The following is an 18,815-nucleotide window of genomic DNA, read 5'->3' on the forward strand; positions in this document are numbered from 1 at the left end:
GGGTGAATTTCTTGGCATTCATGTCTGAAATCATAATAAACTGGTTATAGTTATAGCTAGAGCCCCAATCATAATCATTTTTTATGATATTGTTCAGCTGTGCTGTTGATGAAGTGAAAAAAGCAACATCTCACAGGTAAGTTTAGTGAAATGCTGAAACTTAATGTAGCAACCATGCATTATCAATTACTTCTGTGATGTCCCCACTCTGAGTCAGTAATCAAGGAGCCTGAATCCTCACCACTAACACCGGAGAAGGATGTTCACTTGGAATGCAAATGGGTACACTCAGTATTTCCAGATGCACACCTCTCTGTATCAAGCACAATTTCCATTACGAGCACACAGGGAAATCAGTTAGCCTGGGGTCTGGATTTCTTTATATCTGTCTCCCTCCAGGGCCCCAGTAAGGCTCCCCACTAGCACAGCTATAGGGTCCTCAGCTGAGTGTCCAAGCCAAGTCCTCCAGTACCCTCTCTATGAAAGCAGTGCATCATGTCCAGGCCAAGTCCTCCAGCACCCTCTCTATGAAAGCAGTGCTTCGTGTCCCTGCTCCAAGTAGCTGACACATACACACACACACACACACACACACACACACACACACACACACACACACACACACACACACACACACACACCTGGAAAAGGCTGGCACAGATTTACCCACTGTGCCTCCTTTTGCCCAGACTATAAGGTAGTTATCACTGCTGCCAGACACTATAAAGCCAGCTACCTAAAGCTCTTGCCAGGGTACCCAAATATACTGAGTGAAATTAATATTAATAAAAATGGTAATGTTGATCAAGCAGCCAGGATTCAGGAGTGGCCATAGTATTACCAACAGATATAAGTACTCTCAAAGGTTAAAATATTCTATAAAGAACCAGCACAATGAAAGGTTTAAATGTATTTAATAATAAATAATAAAAGAACATGAAAATTCTAAACATCTATTTATAGTAAACACCAGAGTTTCAATCACAGGAAGTATTAAAAATAACACAGCTGGGAAAATTCACTACATTTTAGAAAAAAAATACTATTTACACTACATTTTCCTGACTGATCTAGAAAATTACTGTTCCTACTTACTTAATAGAGCAAGGGAAGATGAAGTAGGGGAGGGGAGGGGTCCTTGTATGTCAGGTTCGAAGAAACAGATTGCCCTGAGACTTCTGTCTCACCTAATATTAAAATATTATTTATGTACAGAATTATATCACATACATCTGGTCATCTGAACTTCTGGCTCCCATGCAAGCCCCCATCGCTAGAAACTGCCAGGATTTAGCACCTACATGTCAATAATGCACACACAAGAGGATATCTCAGAACTGGTAAAGCTTCTGGGAGTCATAAAAAACAATTACAAACTTTTATTCCTCCTACAGAAACTAACAAACCATGCTTCTTACAGAGATTGCATCTCTGGCTTCATTCAAAACTGTGAGATAACATCTTTATGGCCTAAGCCCAGTAATTTACTTTCTTACTATTTCCCAAAGTTAGCTGGAACTGAGCTTAACCTCTTAATTTCCAGTATCCTCTGTTAATACAAACACACACACACACACACATATATATATATATATATATATATATATATATATATATATATATATATATATATATATACATATACACACACACACACACACACACACACACACACACACACACACGCACACACACACACACACACACACACACACACACACCACACACACACAGTGGACATAAAAAGTTTACGCACCCATGTTAAAATGCCAGGTGTTTGTGGTATAAAAAATGAGACCACAATAAATCATTTCAAACTTTTCCCACCTTTAATGTGACCTATAACCTGTACAATTCAATTGAAAAATAAATCTGTTGGGGGAAAATAAAAAAAATAAAAAACGTACAATAAGCTGGTTACATAAGTGTGCACACCCTTAAACTAATACCATGCTGAAACACCTTTTGATTTAATTACAGCATTCAGTCCTCTTGGGTACACACCTGCCATCAATTAAAGGGACTCTGATTAACCCCAAATAAAGTTCAGCTGTTCTAGTAGGATTTTCCTGACATTTACTCAGTTGCCTGCTGCAGCAAAAGCCATTGTTCGCAGAGAGCTTACCAAGCATCAAAGGGACCTCTTTGTGAAAGGTATTAGTCAGGAGAAGGGTACAAAAAAAATTTCCACAGGATTAGATATACTATGCAACACAGTCAAGTTAGTCATCAAAAACTGGAGAAAATATGAGACAACAGTAATGTTGCAAAGAACTGGATGTCCCTCCAAAATTGATGAAAAGACAAGATGAAAACTGGTCAAGGAGGCTGCCAAGAGACCTACAGCAACACTGAAGGAGCTGCAGGAATTTCTGGAAAGTACTGGTTGTGTACTACATGTGACAACCATCTCCCGTATTCTCCATATGTCTGGGCTATGGGGTAGGGTTGCAAGACTGAAGCCTTTTCTTACACAGAAAAACATCCAGGCCTGGCTAAAATTTGCAAAACAATACATCAAGTCTCTCAAAAGCATGTGGGAAAATGTGTTATGGTCTGTTGAGACCAAGGTTGAACTTTTTGGCTACAATTCCAAAAGGTACTTTGCATCACCAAAAGAACACCATCCTCACAGTGAAGCATGGTGGTGGAAGTCTCATGCTTTGGGGTTGCTTTTCTGCAGCTGGAACTGGGCCTTTAGTCAAGGTGGAGGGAATTATAAATGGTTCCAAATACCAGTCACTTTTGGCCCAAAACCTTCAGGTGTCTGCTAGAAAGCTGAAGATAAAGAAGAATTTCACCTTTCAACACAACAATGACCCCAAGCATACATCCAAATCAACAAAAGAATAGCTTCACCAGAAGAAAATGAAAGTTTTGGAATGGCCCAGCCAGAGCCCAGACCTAAATCCAATAGAAAATCTGTGGGGTGACCTGAATAGGGCTGTGCACAAGAGATGCCCTCACAATTTGACAGATTTGGAGTACTTTTGCAGGGAAGAGTGGGCAAATGTTGTCAAGTCAAAATGTGCCATGCTGATAGACTCCTACCCAAGAAGACTGAATGCTGTAATTAAATCAAAAGGTTTTTCAACAAAGTATTAGTTTAAGGGTCTGCACACTTATGGAACCAGGTTATTGTACATTTTTTTATTTTTTATATTTTTTCCCCTAACAGATTTGTTTGTTTTTCAATTGAACTGTACAGGTTATATGTCACATTAAAGGTGGGAAAAGTTTTGAAATGATTTATTGTGGTCTCATTTTTTTTATATGTGGGAAAAGTTTTGAAATTATTTATTGTGGTCTCATTTTTATAGCACAAAAAACTGGCATTTTAACAGGGGTGTGTACACTTTTTATATCCACTGCATATATTTAATTCAGTTACAATACAGTCAGGACCTCCTGGTGGTACATTTTTAACACAAGCAACTTTACAAATCCATTTTCAACACAAGTATCTGTACAAATCAGTTTGATATTCAAATAACATATAATTCTTTACTAAATTCCAACTAGCTGTGTTGGCATATGTTACACATCCACTGTCCTACTTCTCCTGGCATAGTGTCCACTCCCCACTGACCATGAGAGTGTGTCATTCATCAATCACTCATTCTTGCTCACCCACTCCCAGTTAGAGATGATGATGGCTGGGCAGTGCAATCTTGTGAAATCACACTGCAGGGATGGACTTTATGGGGGTTTTGCCCATTATCTAATAAGCCATGTTATTCAGTCAAATGCCATCTGGCATGCTGTTAGGATCCTGCTTTGAAAGGTATTTACCATCAACCAGTAACTTCTGGGTAGTTTAGAGCTTCTGTGTTCCATTTACTGATTGCCAACTAACATCAAGCACAGGCAGCTGCATCCGGATCACTTGTAATAGTGGGCACTCGTGTGTGTGTGTGTGTGTGTGTGTGTGTGTGTGTGTGTGTGTGTGTGTGTGTGTGTGTGTGTGTGTGTGTGTGTGTGTGTGTGTGTGTGTGTGTGTGTGTGTGCGTGTGTGTGTGTGTGTGTGTGAGAGCGTGTGTGAGTGTGTGTGTGTGTGTGTGTGCGTGCGTGTGTGTGTGTGTGTGTGTGTGTGTGTGTGTGTGTGTGTGTGTGTGTGTGTGTGTGTGTGTGTGTGTGTGTGTGTGTGTGTGTGTGTGTGTGTGTGAGAAAGAATCAGAGGTGGCAGGAGAAGGTTTAGAAGACATCACAATGTTTACACTGATGTTTTCAGATTAGTGAAAATCACGTAGATGTAGCCTCGCCAATCACAGATACTCCAGTTTTATACTACAGAAATGCATAATAGTATGGCAAATGTTACATAATTTCTCCTGTCTGTATTATATTTTTTTAATATGCAGTATATAATATTCCAGTTATTTTGAGAATGTTCCTTTTCGCTGAAGCAGGACTTTGTAACTATTTTGTAGGGTTTATCATCTTATGCTCTCTACTAGTCAGCATAAGCATTTCTGTTGTTTACGAAATGACAGTTTCAGGTATCTGTTCTGAGTAATATAACCAAGCATGACTGTGTATTAATACTTTTCTGCACATGACATGAAGAGACAGTCATACCTCAAACCCATATATATCCAGGATTGCAATAGACAGGGCTTCTTGCTTTGGGTATACCAGCTGGTTTATCCGATCAGTAAGCCAGCTGAAGAGCAGGGAATACAGGATCTTGGCAATTGCATCTCTGAAACATAAAATATTACTGATAGTCAATTTCAAAAGCCTACAGTTAAAGTTGAAAGTATGTTACATGTGATGATCCAACAATATAATGTTCTGGTATTCTATTTTATATGTATTAGCCAGTCTTATTGGTGCAGAATGCATAAGCGTATATCACATAGTGCAGTATCTATAAGTAACACTCGCCGTATGACAGATGTAATACATTTCTCAGGTGCCATCCTTTGGATACAATGTCATACATAGAGAGGTATAGGATTACTGATGGATTTCTATCAAATAACATAAAGTTTCTGTTATTGTATACATTAAAAATCATTTGATTATTGTCAAAAATGGTTAATTTAGAATTAAAAAAGATTAATTCTTCCCTTTTCTAGTCTAATTTTGTCAGCACTAACTAAAGCATATAAATGGAAGCAAACAGAAATCAAAATGCATGTTATCTATGCATTACATGTGCATGTGTGTGTCCATATATATATATATATATATATATATATATATATATATATATATATATATATATATATATATGTGTGTGTGTATATATCACATACAAAATAGTATAATATATATATATATATATATATATATATATATATATATATATATATATATATATCTACATAACAGTATAAAATATACATAAAACTATGTACACTGAGAGAGACAGCGGGACAGTGAAAGGGAGAGAAAGTGAGGAGGCACACAGTACAACAAAATATCTCACTTTCCTTTTTTCCTTCCTCTGTCGCTGGTCTTTCTGTTATGTGTTTAAATGTGCAAACAGAATTTGGTAATGCTCACTTTTATATTGGTTACAATTCTTTACTTTCATAATTCCCATAAAACTGAAGTTCCTTGCATTCTATAAAAAACATGCTTTTTAGATGCTTTTACTCTTTACTTCTTTGCATCTTTCTTCCTTAAAGAGCAACTCACCTGCACATCCTGTTTCAATAGACCTGTTACCAGTAAGTATTACTGAAACAATTTTCTAATGACATCATTAAATCTATCGTTCCCTGCCAACCCTTCAGTTGTAATTTCAATACATTTTTTCTGACATTCTGTAAGTGTAGCTCATAGTCTAACCAATCAACTTTTTGTGTTATTTTCATTTTATACCTCAGCTCCTTGAATTATTCCATAAATCATATTATTCCTTTTTAAACCTCATGTATAAATTGTTTACATGTGCAATAAAGGCACTTTCCAAGTTTGCCTTTGTGCATACATTCTTCTGTTTTAGTATGTAGTGGAATATGATTTATGTATGATGCAAATACAACTTACAGAACATCCAGGCTTTATGCTTATCTTTACCCTTATTGGGTTGCATTTTCAGACATTTTAAAATTGGAAAAATAAGTACCCAGTACATGGTTTTCTTACCCAAGAAATAAACCTTTGTGGAATACCATATATGTGCATTAATCCTCCTTAATAACCCATGCTGTGCAGTATCAAGAGATTATTTTATCTGCACAGATAGAATCCACTGGTCTCCTTTATAACTACCTCATAATATAAATGTTTTTGTTAAGATACATAGCATACCTTAATATTTTACATCCTGACATCTGATGTCCACACCATTTGTATTATAACTTGTTGGATCCAGTTTACTAGGCAATTAGAGTCCTTGCTACACTTTATGCAAAGTGTGGATGGGAGTTATGAATATGTCATCTTATTATCATCAGTAAATATTAAAGGTCTAATCATGTTTGTTAGACTATCTATTCGTGTTCTACATCATATACGTAACTAATGAAAAAAGAGTTGGTATTTACACCAGGTTTCTACCATCAGCCAGTGAATTCTACGTAGTTTTACTTACATTCCAAACCATTTTTTAAGTTTTCTGAACAGGCATATTTTCTCTGAACAAAAATAAGACCATTGAAGACAGGCAGTTTCATGTGCTATATTAGTACATCCAAGTGCCTCAAAAAATGATTAGAGATAAGCCTCCTCTACCTTCTGACATGGTTGGTACTGAAAAAGACTGACATGCATTTGCCTAGTCACGGACTCCCATTTCCTGACTATTTTTTCTTTATTTTCTTTGGTTTATGTTTTGTAAAATCTAGGTACAGGCAACCAGAACAACAGAGTGTACGGTTTTAACCAGAACAGTTGTCTCTTTAACAATTATATGAGAAGACAGGTGTTTGCATAGTGCACCCTGTGCCTGAGGCTAAAGCTGTTAAGGTGTATGGTACATCATGGAAGAAACAGTATAATGAAAAAAAAAAACAGTTTCTGCTAAGCATATGTTACCTGGCATCCACGGCACTTTCCACACTAAGTGGGGTGAAGATTTTTTCTCTCATGGTTTCCTGAATGAAAAATAAAAAGCATGGCATAGTTTGAATAAAGCAGTATAAAAGTGTATGGCGTCAAATAAAGCAGTAAAAAGCAGAAGAATATTGTTCTGTTAGAACGACCATAGAACATGCACATAAATTGTACTTGTGTCCAGTGTCAACTCTAAAAACATATGTGGCTGACTTTTAAATTATTTCATGCGGTATGTAACTATGTTACTGGAATTATAATTAATAATAATAATGCAGCAGCTTGCTTGTTTAACTATATTCCTAGCTACAACTTACACAAAATGCAAACTGACAGCAGCTCATCTGAGAACATGGTATTTCTCAAAGATAATGGATTTACTGCTTTCTCATAACTTGTGCTGCATCTTTGGTTGTGTTAGTTTATTTATTTATTCATATTTGTTTACTGAGGTAGTGCAGTGATTAATATTGGCTGGTTTCAGGCCCAGCCCTGGTAAAATACAAACCATTTCACAAAAAAAACCCCAGAAATATAAGCAATACTGCTATACTTCAGGCTAGTTACATAGAAAAAAACTGTATATACACACATTGTAATGAACAAGCAGATTATAATGTACAAAATACACATTAGTTTCTAGAGTGGATGAACCTCAAGTAAATCTGAGAGAGGAGAAGAGAATTAGAAAGGAGAAAAGGACACAGTGTTAGGTGATATATCCTGTGTTGAAGCAGAAACATTTAGCTTGGATGAAGTGCTTTTTGAGTTGCATTCTGAATTTGGAGTAAGTGTTGATTTCCTTTAGGTTGATGGGGAGAGGATGCCAAAGAGTGGTGCTTAGCATGAAAATTTATGCGCAATGTTGTGGGGTTTGAATGTAGGTTTAACAAGAGTTGGTGTGGATTATGAATTGTGTCTCAGGTTGTAAGAGGAGGATTTTTAATGAAGTTTAGTTGCAAGAGATGTAAATGTATAGATCTGGAGTAGTTTGTGAAGATGTGATCCTACTGTATGGCCATTTGGCTTTTCCTAGAGTGATACAGTGATCTTCACAGGGAGGTCAGTTTGTGATGAATGGGCAGATGCTGTTAGAGATTGTCTGGAGTGTGGCATAAGTGAAAATGGGAAGTCCATATTAAAGCTGAGAAGGGAGAACTTTTTGCCGATGGCTGCTCCATCTGGTTGGGATAGAAAGGGGGAGATCTTTTTCATCCAGAAGAGGAGGGTGTTTATTTTTGCTCTCACTTTGTATTTATGGAATTGGAAGTTTAGTGACTGTTCAAGCCATAACCCTAGGAATCTGAAGGTGGAGGTTGTTTCTATGTTATGGTTGTTCAAGTCAAAGATAGTTAAACAGTCAGGTGGGTGGCAAATTTCCTGTGAAATTTCAAAAAGCATAATTTTTAGTCTTGGAGGGGTTGAGAAATAGTTCATGGTTTATGAGACACTGGTGAAGCTTTGAAGCTGGGACTGAATGTTGGTATGAGAATGACTTGCTCTGCAAATGACCATGTTATCTTCACAGAGGATGAGTGGGAAAAGGGGGAGGTCACAAGAAAGTTTGTTAATAGAAAAGGAGGGACCAAGAATGGATCCTTGTGGCACACTTTTAATGATAGGTGCAGATTTTGATTAGGTAGATCTCTGAATTGTCTGTTAGTGAGGAAGTTTTTAAACCAGGGAATGCAGTCTGAACTGATACCAGTTTCTGTTAGTTTATTTTGGAGAAAACAGTGGTCAGTGAGGTCAAATGTCTTTGTCAGATCTATTAATAGGGCACCTGTAAAGAGGCCTCTATCAGTATTTTGCAAGATGTCATTAGTTAGGGACCAAAGTGCTGTCATACTACTTTGTTCAGGCCAGAATCTCTTCTGTTTGGAAACCAGTAGCTAGCTCTGCTGGGCATATGTGTGTGTATATATATATATATATATATATATATATATATATATATATATATATATATATATCGACAGAGAGTGAGAGAGTTGGGAGTAGACTAGCTTTCTTAGACATTTGCAAAGAGTTGGGTGGATGGGTATTTGATGGAAATGAGAGCTATCGTTTGGGTTTGTTTGCTTTGGGAATGGTTCCAAATTTGTGGCATGATGATTTGTATGAGACGTGGGATATATATTTGGGTGAGAGAAAGACATAACTGATCTCTGCAGTGATATATGAACCAGAGATTTATGTTGTCAGATCCAGGAGGGGTGTCACTGGGAAATTTTTCAAATACAATAGAAACGTCTTTGGGATATGTGTGTTTGAAGCGGAAGGAGGAATGAATGGTGGTGGGGTAGGAAATGCATGATTTGAGAGGGTTGTGGAGTTTATTAATGGGAGATTGCTAAATTCTTTAAGGAAGGTTTCTAGAAAAAGTTTTTTTATGCAACACTGAATGGTGCTTGTAGACAGGGTAGCATGAGGAGATCTTCCTGAAAGAAGGTTAACTTATTTCCAAAAATATTTGAGTAATGTAATAGAGTAATTTGTTTCTTTCTTTAGAGATTTTCTTTGAGCCTTCAGATGGACTTCGATAGGTTATGTAAGTTCTTGCATAGGTTGTATAAAGTTATAAAGGAGATGTGGTTGCCAGTCATGGAGGTTTGGTTCCATTTTTGCTATGCTTCATCCCCTAGAATGTGGCAATGTTTGAGTTGGATGAGTAGCCATTTAGTTTTGGTGAGTTTATAAAGCCAGTGGCTAAGTGGGAAAAACTTGTCTTGGAGATATAATAGAAACTTGGTTAAGTTTATGACTGGTGTATTAGGATCATCTAAGGAGAGCATATGATTCCAGCTGTGGGCTTTGGGAAAGTTTCTGAGTATGTCAGTATTACTGCTAGACTGGTTCCTCAAGTCTTTTACTGTTGGTGGTAGCGTTACAGGATGGTTAGATCTGGTGAAGTCTCTATTGTATTGTATTTGAGACAAAAGTGCTTGTCCTATTTTGCACTACTTCCAAGGGCTGGGTCCCGACTTTGTTCTGCTGTGTAATTGTAAAAGTTATTGAGCAGTGGTCATTTATTAATAGTGGCAGAATATTTATGGTGGAGATGGAGTTATGTATGTTTATAATAGTCAGGTATAGTATGGACTGTTGGACTTGTGTCTTTCTTATTTGGATCACTATCTATTTGCCAAAATGCAAGTAGTGTAAAGAACTTTTAAATAAATCAAGTTGCTCAAAAGCATTTTGTTGCAAATTTGAAATGCAATTTTCACTTGGAGGGCAAAGCTGCTGTCTCACATATTCATATTTCCAACATCACTTCTTATTAAGTAATCAGTTCCTGAATCACTGCAGTTTTGGAGCAAGGAAAAACCCTCTTCATGATCCTCTGTGATAAATGTGACTTCTGATGAAGTATTTATAACCTTCACTTAAAGATGCACACTTTCAAAAATTGTCCAGCACCATAATATGCTACAGTCAGCTCAGTCAGGCCTTCAAGCCTTTTAAACAATTTTTTTTAACCAAATTGTTATTCAGTGTTTGCCTGTAAACCTTGCATGTGTTTGAATACACACTGAAAATCTTTATATTGTTTAATTGGTAACAGTTCAGTATCTTGTGAAAAATTTGTAATTTCATACTTCATAGATCATTCATGTATGAGGAAAGAAGAATAAATGTAAAGTCCTGACTATCTGTAAGTCTGGCAGTTAGTGCAGAGGATTAAGACTGAGCTGTTAATGGTCTGCTTCCTGAGCTCCAGGCATTGTGTCCCTCAACTTTGATTTGTCTAATGTGTGACTTTAAGGTAGTCAGTTAACCAAACAGTACTCTGCGGCAGTTGGGAAACTATGCTAGGCTCCTCAGTAGTCTCCTTGACCATATCTTGGAGCAATTAACGTTTGAGAAAATAATGAGCAGAGAAGGTTAGTGTCTAGCCGTTATACTATGGGGAGATGGGGTAGTTTGCATTTACAGAGGTAAGATATAGCCCATTACCAAATATATAATTATATTAAAGGAAAGTGGAGCAGGACAAATCCAGAGTCATACAGACCCATATGTTTATTTTCATCTTGTGGTAAAATAGTAGAAAAAGTTCTGTTGGATAAATTATTGTCAGAGCTGGAAAGGTTTGGACTTGAAACCATATATTATCCTGCATATGCTGAAAATAGATCTATTACTATCTGTAGCATGATGTTCTATAACAATATACTAACAGCTATAAATGGAAAATTGCACTGTGATGTAATTTATATAGATTTAACTTCAGCACTTAATAGGGTTATACACAAACCAATGATCAGTAAAGTAGAGCAACTTGGAGTCGATGCACTCTTGATAAGATGGATAGCTTCGTGACTTACAAATAGTGAAATTCTAAGTTACAGTCAGGGTGTCCCACAAGGCTCTGTCCTAGGTACATATTTGTTACATTGTATCTTTCAGATCTTTTTCATCCGAGGTGTTCTACAGTCTGTGTATGCAGATGACTTGAAAATGGGTAAACTGATTCCATGTGTCAGAGATAGGGCATATCTGCAAAAAAGCTTGACTAAATTGACCATTTGCACACAGAAGAATAATATGCTGATAAATACATCAAAAACTAAGCATATGAGATTTGGGAGACACAGATTGAGAGGTGCATATTTAATACAGCACACAGTGATTGAAACTGTAGATTCATTTAAGGACTGGGTATATGAGTAGATCCAGCTTTGAGCTTCCTAATCATATCAACCTACTAGATAATGATAGTTATACATCTATAGGTTGTATAAAAATATTTATAAAGTCTAGAAAGTCAGAAATTATGAAATTATTGTTTGTTAGTTACATTAGACCCAAACTTGAGTATGGAATAACAATATGGAAACCCTATAAGAAAACAATCATGAGTAAACTGGAAAGAGTACAGCAGAAATATACTGAGGGCTTCCACAGATGTGAAAACTTAAGTTATCATGAAAGAATAAAAATCTGAACTTGTACATTATATTATATAGATATTTAAAAGGAGTCCTTATTCAAGTATATAAAACATTTAGAGGCCACTACCTCTGGGAATGTTTGGGGTTATCAAAAAGTACTAGAGAATCATCAGATAACCTATGTAGAAGGTTCTATAGGAATAAGACGTGAACTAATTGGTTCTCTGAGACAGTTGATGCATGGAATAGATTACCAGATGACATTAAATTACATTAAAGCAAATACTAATTTAGATAGTTTTAAAAACAACCTGGGCACTTAATATGGGAATAACTGTTTTGGTATATTGGCAGGCTAGAAGGGCATTATTGGCCATGCTTGAAATATTTATATGTATATATATATATATATATATATATATATATATATATATGTATATAAGCGGGTCTACTTCACTTCACCAAAATCCCATTTCACTGAGACCAAATCACCTAAAATTCAAAACACTGACAACACATTTCACTGAATCTCATTTCACCGACAGGTTAAAATGCTAAATTTCACAAGACTAAATGGAAAACCATACACAAACAAACTCAAAAAACGAATGGCTACCTCTATCCACAACTTAAAAACTATTTATATATCCTCTTAACACAAACCAGAAAACATAAAACCAAACTAAGTGGGGGGGGGGCTACACCCCTACATCCCCCTAACTATATATACTAACTCCAGGTCGCACTACAGTGAGGAAAAGGGCATATACCCTTTACTTGCCTCACAGTACTCTATACGCTGCCACATCAAGTCTATAGCTTACACTTCAGTAAAATGAGTTGTCAGTGTTGTGAACTTTAGGTGATTTGTTCTCAGTGAAATGAATGTCAGTGAAATGGGATTTCGATGAAGTGAAGTAGACCTATATATGCACATATATATGAGTAGCTAACAATTTTATTTTTTTTAATTCTTATTCTTATTAGTTAGGCAAATAAAATATGAATTATACGTCCTTGAATGAGTGAGAATATTAATCTTGACATTATCAACATTTTTTACTCTATCAAACTGCGTGTCTGTAACCTTTCATTCTCCGGCAATTTTTTTTTTAAATCTAGTGGTGGTTTCCTTACATACCTATATGTAGGTAAAGAGTTTTTGTTTTAATAGAGCTTGTGGGTGAGGTATTCTACTCTGTAAATAATGTGGTGAAGCGAATTTTACCTTTATAACTTGTGAAAAATCTGCTTACTGCATTCTATGTAAAAAAAAAACTTTGTGGGAACAAATGGTAATACTGAGTGACACACGACAATTTCTGTTTTGTGTCAGTGCAGAGTCAAAGTAACTGCAGTATTTAAAGAACTAAAATAGCTGTTATTTTTAAAAGAGTAAACCAGTCATTAAACTAGACTGCAAAGGTGTGTCCTAGCAGAGGGTACCTACCATAAAAGGGCTACCACTTGAAAAAATACCATAAAACTGAATCCAGAAAGGTGCAGTATCAAACACTGAATGTTGAAGCAATATAACATCTTGAAATATAATATTATTATTACATAGAAGACAAATGTAAAACTAATCAAAACTCGGATACTTTATTATACCTGTTGTAGTTGGGTGGAGGTGCTCTACTTCCCTCTTTCCCACACTTCCTAATCTAGCTATGTATCGATTTGTCTATAGATTGATGCTGCAATCACACTATATTTTGCACTACAAAGTATCATGTATAAAGTTACAGGGATGATTATGATGAGTCCGGAGACTGAAAGATGCTGCACACCCCTTTTTATTGTATTTTTATTTGTAAAGTCATTTCACAGTAATAACTGATTGTAATATATGCTGCTACTTCACAGTTTGGTGATTTGAAAAGTTGACATTTTGGATTCAAATTTATAGCATTCATTTTATTGGTATTCTATCTTATGTCTGGTACACATCTGTTTCTAGACTTAGGTGGGTTGAAGGATACTATCTCAGGAGCCATTGCAGGCACAACAAAAGTCTTAAATGACCCTAGCATAATGTTCTCAAGAGGCAATAGAAAGTTGCTAAAAGGACGACAGATCAAGGGCCATAATATTCTCCTGGAGAGTGGATCTGAAAATAAATGGAATAGGAAATGTTCCTTTGTTAGAGAATTTCAACAATGTTAGCATAAAAATAAGGAAAAGTTTTAGCAGATCTTATTAAAATGAAAACGTGCCATCAAAAACAAACTAAATCAGTTGCGAAACAGTGCTAAATGGCATGAAAAACTTTACTAAAGGGTATGTAATGTTATCAAATATAGTAAATATGAAATGTTTTCCTGCACTCCAGAGTAGCATACATAGTTCTACTATGTAAAGCCAACAAGTTGAAAGGACAAAAAAAAATTCCAAAATACAAAAGGATGAAAAAAATCAATTTTAGTCTTTTTTGCAGGGGCAAGCCCTCCATACTCCCACACGTATATATATATATATATATATATATATATATATATATATATATATATATATATATATATATATATGTGCGTGTGTGTGTATATATATCTATATATATATATATATATATATATATATATATATATATATATATATATATATATATATATATATATATATATATCAACTTCATGGTCTGACCAACTCAAAGAAGGGAGAAATCTCCCAAAACAATTGAATCTTTGCAGGTGCACACTTAAAAATCACTGACAGTCATTTCCTATAGAGAAATGTGATCAGAGTTATGCCTTTTTTCCTGTGTTTTTCTATATGCTACTGATGATTGAGCAATTTCACCTCAAGCAACTGCAGGGAAGCAAATATAAATGTTTAAAATACACTGACATTTCTCTCATATTCTTCTTTTGACAAGTATCAAATAGTAATATGACAATTTCAAATGTCAAAGCTTTTTTCAAGAGAAACCACAAGGCACAATTAGTAATTTTGTTTTAATGCATTCTTCAGGCTGTTCTGGAAAGGAAACTATTTGTTTTACAGAACATGTTATAAACAGATGTCTAAATTTGTTACATGCAGGCTGTCAAACAACTGGTAAATGTGCAAATAGTTCAAACGCTGACGTAAATTTTACTACAATATCAGTTACAATTATTAATGAACAGTTGCTTTGCAGAGCAGGCCAAGTAAAGATAATTACCAAGGTTGTCTTGATATGTGCAAAGTCTTGCAAATCACAAACAAGTAAAATAAAGAGGCAAAGGTAGTGATGATACATTTCAGACTATATCTGTTCTGGGCTGTAGCACGTAAATACAAGGCATTACTGATATTTCTCCGGCAGCTAGAAGTATATAATGCGATTACAGTACTGCTTCTTTGGATGTGATGTATATCATGTACAGGCAAAGCAGTTTCTTGCAGATTGTCTAATGGTCTGGATACAAATAAAGGTTGTAAATGCTGGACAGAATTATTTTAACAGCAGGGTAATAAATTATAAACAAAGTTTAATTACATAAGACTATCATTTTTATGACAGAATTGTAAGGAGTTGTATGTTATTTGCAGAAACTGCCAGGCTGACAAATTGGAAAGCAATTGTAAATCACATTACCTTATTATAAAACATGTTTCATCTGAGCCTAGATGAAGCATTTTCCAAACAGAAAGTTAATACATTTTTAACTATGTTTTGTAAAAAAGTTTCTTGCCAAATGTAGCAAAATGGTAACAATGTTTGTTACTTACACAATTTATATGACAATTTATATTACAGCAAATGATATATGCAGGTGTTGTATGTAGTAAATGTGAGTTTTTCATACAGCTATGCAAAATAAAAGTTGTGAAAGCTAGTAGCTATGCAAAATAACAGTTGTGAAAGCTGTATTCAAGTTCCAGCCAGAGACCATGTTTTCTTTTATTATTTTAAGTTTGTATATATGTTAAATTAATTACTAGGTTGATAAAGCACTGTAATTTTATTTTATTTTAGTTTAGTTTATCTACATTTATTTTCTTTGGTAGTGCACCGATCAATATTGAGTAATTTCAGACTTACCTGGGGAGAAATGCAAAAGATTTCATAAACAAACATACAAAAATGTAAGCAATAACAGAGTAGCTCAGACTAATTACGTAGAAATTACTGTGTATATACATTCTAGTGAACAAGCACAGTGCAATGTACAATCAAGCATAGTGTAATATACAATATATACATTAGCTTCTAAAGTAGATAAAACATCAGTGTTACTTTTGATGAAGTAAAAACAAATGCAGAAGTCATTTATCACAATGTAGTTCAATGTATTCAATGTCAAAACATTTTTCAGATATTTGAAACGTAATATGGATTTTTAAAAAAAAGGATAGAGAATTCATGACATCACATCCTGTTTAAATAATTTATAAGACTTGTGTTTGGGAGGGCACATTGTCTTTTTTTCTGAAGAAGTTCACGTTTTTAATAAAGTGGAAGAAAGCGCTAAATCTAATAGCCTTTATTGTGACATTCACGCACTGAGCTGTGTTACACTTTTCTTTGTGTTTCTAGTTTGCGGCTAGTCCGTTTTTCGTTTTTTTTGTTCAAGCAAAATGTTATGAGAATGCATGTTGTACATCTCACTTGGATTAAAGTTCTCTGTCATGAGTCATATGGAACAATTTTTTTCTGATCTCCACTCTTTAGTCTTCCCCCAGATTTCCTAATATCTCTTTTTCTGGAGGTAAGGGCCCTATTGCCCATTTCATGACCCCAAAGTGCAACTACTGAGCCAGGTGTGGTGCCATTATCAGTGCTTTTTTTTCCTCCTGCCATGGTTGTGACTACTGCTACATGCTTGCATATGAGAATGCATGCATGTGTGTTCCTGCACATGGTGTCCTGGCTGTAACAGCAAATACTATCAATGAAAGTACTGATCATGGTCTTCCCTGTGGACCATCTGTGGCATCTTGCTCCCCAGGGTTGGCAAGTCCACATTATGCACTCCATTCTTGTCTTACTGTAAATCAAAAACATTTCTTTTCAGTCGGTTAGTTCTTTGTGTTCAAAATGTAGACCTGTAATCTTTTTTCAAAGCATAAGTTAAAGTATATTGTATAGTTTGGGAACTCAGGAATAATATGCTTGCCAGTTTAACTAAAATGTATAAACTGACTTTTGGCAATACTTAGTAAAACTAGCAAGCATATTACTGATGGAAATATTGTACAACAGCTTACTTTTTTAAGATAGGTAAGAGTTTTTAATTAGTTCATTAAGTTACTGACACCCATCATAAAATGGATGATGCAGACCTAGACACTATAATATTTATTTTGTTTTATCTGACTAATCTACATATTCCTTAACCAAGACAGCACATTCTCTAATGCTGCATACATAATGAAATATGTCCTTTTCAGGTGGAGTGGTTGAAAGTTACAAATATTGCAATGAAAGGCTGTATACTTTATTCTTTTTCACAACCATGAGTTAACTCCGTGTGTGTTTATCATGAAAAAACTTACATAATGCATGCTGGTTTGTAAAGAATTAGTTTACTATTATTTGGAATATATTTCCTTAATTTACTGAGTTCATAAAAATGTATTCTGCATTGGCAGAGAATGTGATATGCTCATCATATTAATAAGATGTTTAAGACTTTCTTGTCAAGGTAATGCATGGACTTTTAAGTACATAAAAATACAAATAAGCGTCATGGGTGCAGAATGCTGTCCATTACTGAAAGTGTTATCATTTCAATCATACATATATAGTTTTTCTTAAATGCAGTTTGTGTAGTAACTGTTTTAATTATACACAAAGTGGGTAATTACTTAAACTGCACATTGGTGAGACCACAGGAGTGTTTATCCCAATGCTTCTTTAATTGTAAATTGTAAATTAGTTATGTAAATAGTTTAAACTCTGAAACAATATATGAGCCAAAAAGGTGCAAACCTGTCTTTCCTAGATGATGAAGCTATATTTCTATAAGGAGCAGATCAAGTAGGGTCCTATACGTAAATATGTGTCTGTTATGTAAATGATAGATACTCATTTGAGAGTCTAAATTTCAGCCATTTGTTTCATCTTATCTCATTTATTCTTAAAGGACAGCAGAAAAGCATGCAAGTAACCTTTTAGTTTATATAATCACAATGTTTTAGTCTAAATCCTACACTAAAGCTGTTTTTTCAGAAGTGGAAATGGCTGCTCTTGCTAAATGATATGCAATCAAGTTAGCTATGGTTTGCTTATGCTAAGGATATATATGTGGGAATGAAGAGCTAGTTTTTATGTGCTTTCCCACAATTAAGAGTAAAATTAAATGTTCCATTGCTCTGCTGTATTCCAGAGAGACCATGTCTGTTAAACTGATGCAGTCTCAAGATGTGCATGAAAACTGAATATTTTTTTAACTCAAAAGCAAGACATGTATGAGCTGTAATGTATTGCCTTATTTTTTTCTGTCCCCCTCAATGCAGTACCTTGTGTGCATGCAGTTACATGCAATCAGGCTTGGAGACAGGCATGTGGGCCTGGTAGCCTTGGGGGGGGGGGCAGACAGACCACACACTTGAAGCCAGGACTGGTGAGGTGGCTACTTCAGGGAGGGAGCTACCCTGTTGTAGTGGGACCGAAGGTCAGCGACAGCTGTTGGTGGGTACTGATGTTCCCTTGGACAGAGTGACTACAAGAGCAGAGGTCAGTAGTAGTACCCAGGCTGACAGTGAGGCACCGCTGTCAGAGGATACCAGACTTCCTGTGGAAGGGGAGCTGGGAAGGGTTACAAAGAGAGAGTTTAGATAGGCTCAGATATCAGACCCTGTATTACAAGGCTTGAGGGAGGTAGCTAGGGAGGTGCTTGATTCTCAGTGAAAAGGGGATTCTGTATACTGGAACAAAGGGTTACTGTATACAGAATGGACCCCTGAGGGGCGGCTAGAGGG

The 18,815-nt window shown here is 35.6% G+C and overlaps 1 protein-coding gene across 1 annotated transcript in view; it reads right to left on the minus strand.

Moving 5' to 3' along the window:
- The window catches only part of MYO15A (myosin XVA), a 1,299,796-nt gene that overhangs the window by 1,123,287 nt on the left and 157,694 nt on the right, over window positions 1-18,815 (minus strand). Inside the window, exons 11-12 of the mRNA XM_044070057.1 lie at window positions 6,991-7,049; window positions 4,579-4,702 (exon numbers count right to left, since the gene is read on the minus strand). Coding sequence (XP_043925992.1) covers window positions 4,579-4,702; window positions 6,991-7,049 — 183 coding nt within the window. The remainder of the gene's footprint in view (window positions 1-4,578; window positions 4,703-6,990; window positions 7,050-18,815) is intronic.

The sequence above is a fragment of the Protopterus annectens genome, chromosome 1.part0, assembly GCF_019279795.1.
Source record: "Protopterus annectens isolate FY-2018-M chromosome 1.part0, PAN1.0, whole genome shotgun sequence".
NCBI classification, from domain to species: Eukaryota; Metazoa; Chordata; order Ceratodontiformes; family Protopteridae; genus Protopterus; species Protopterus annectens.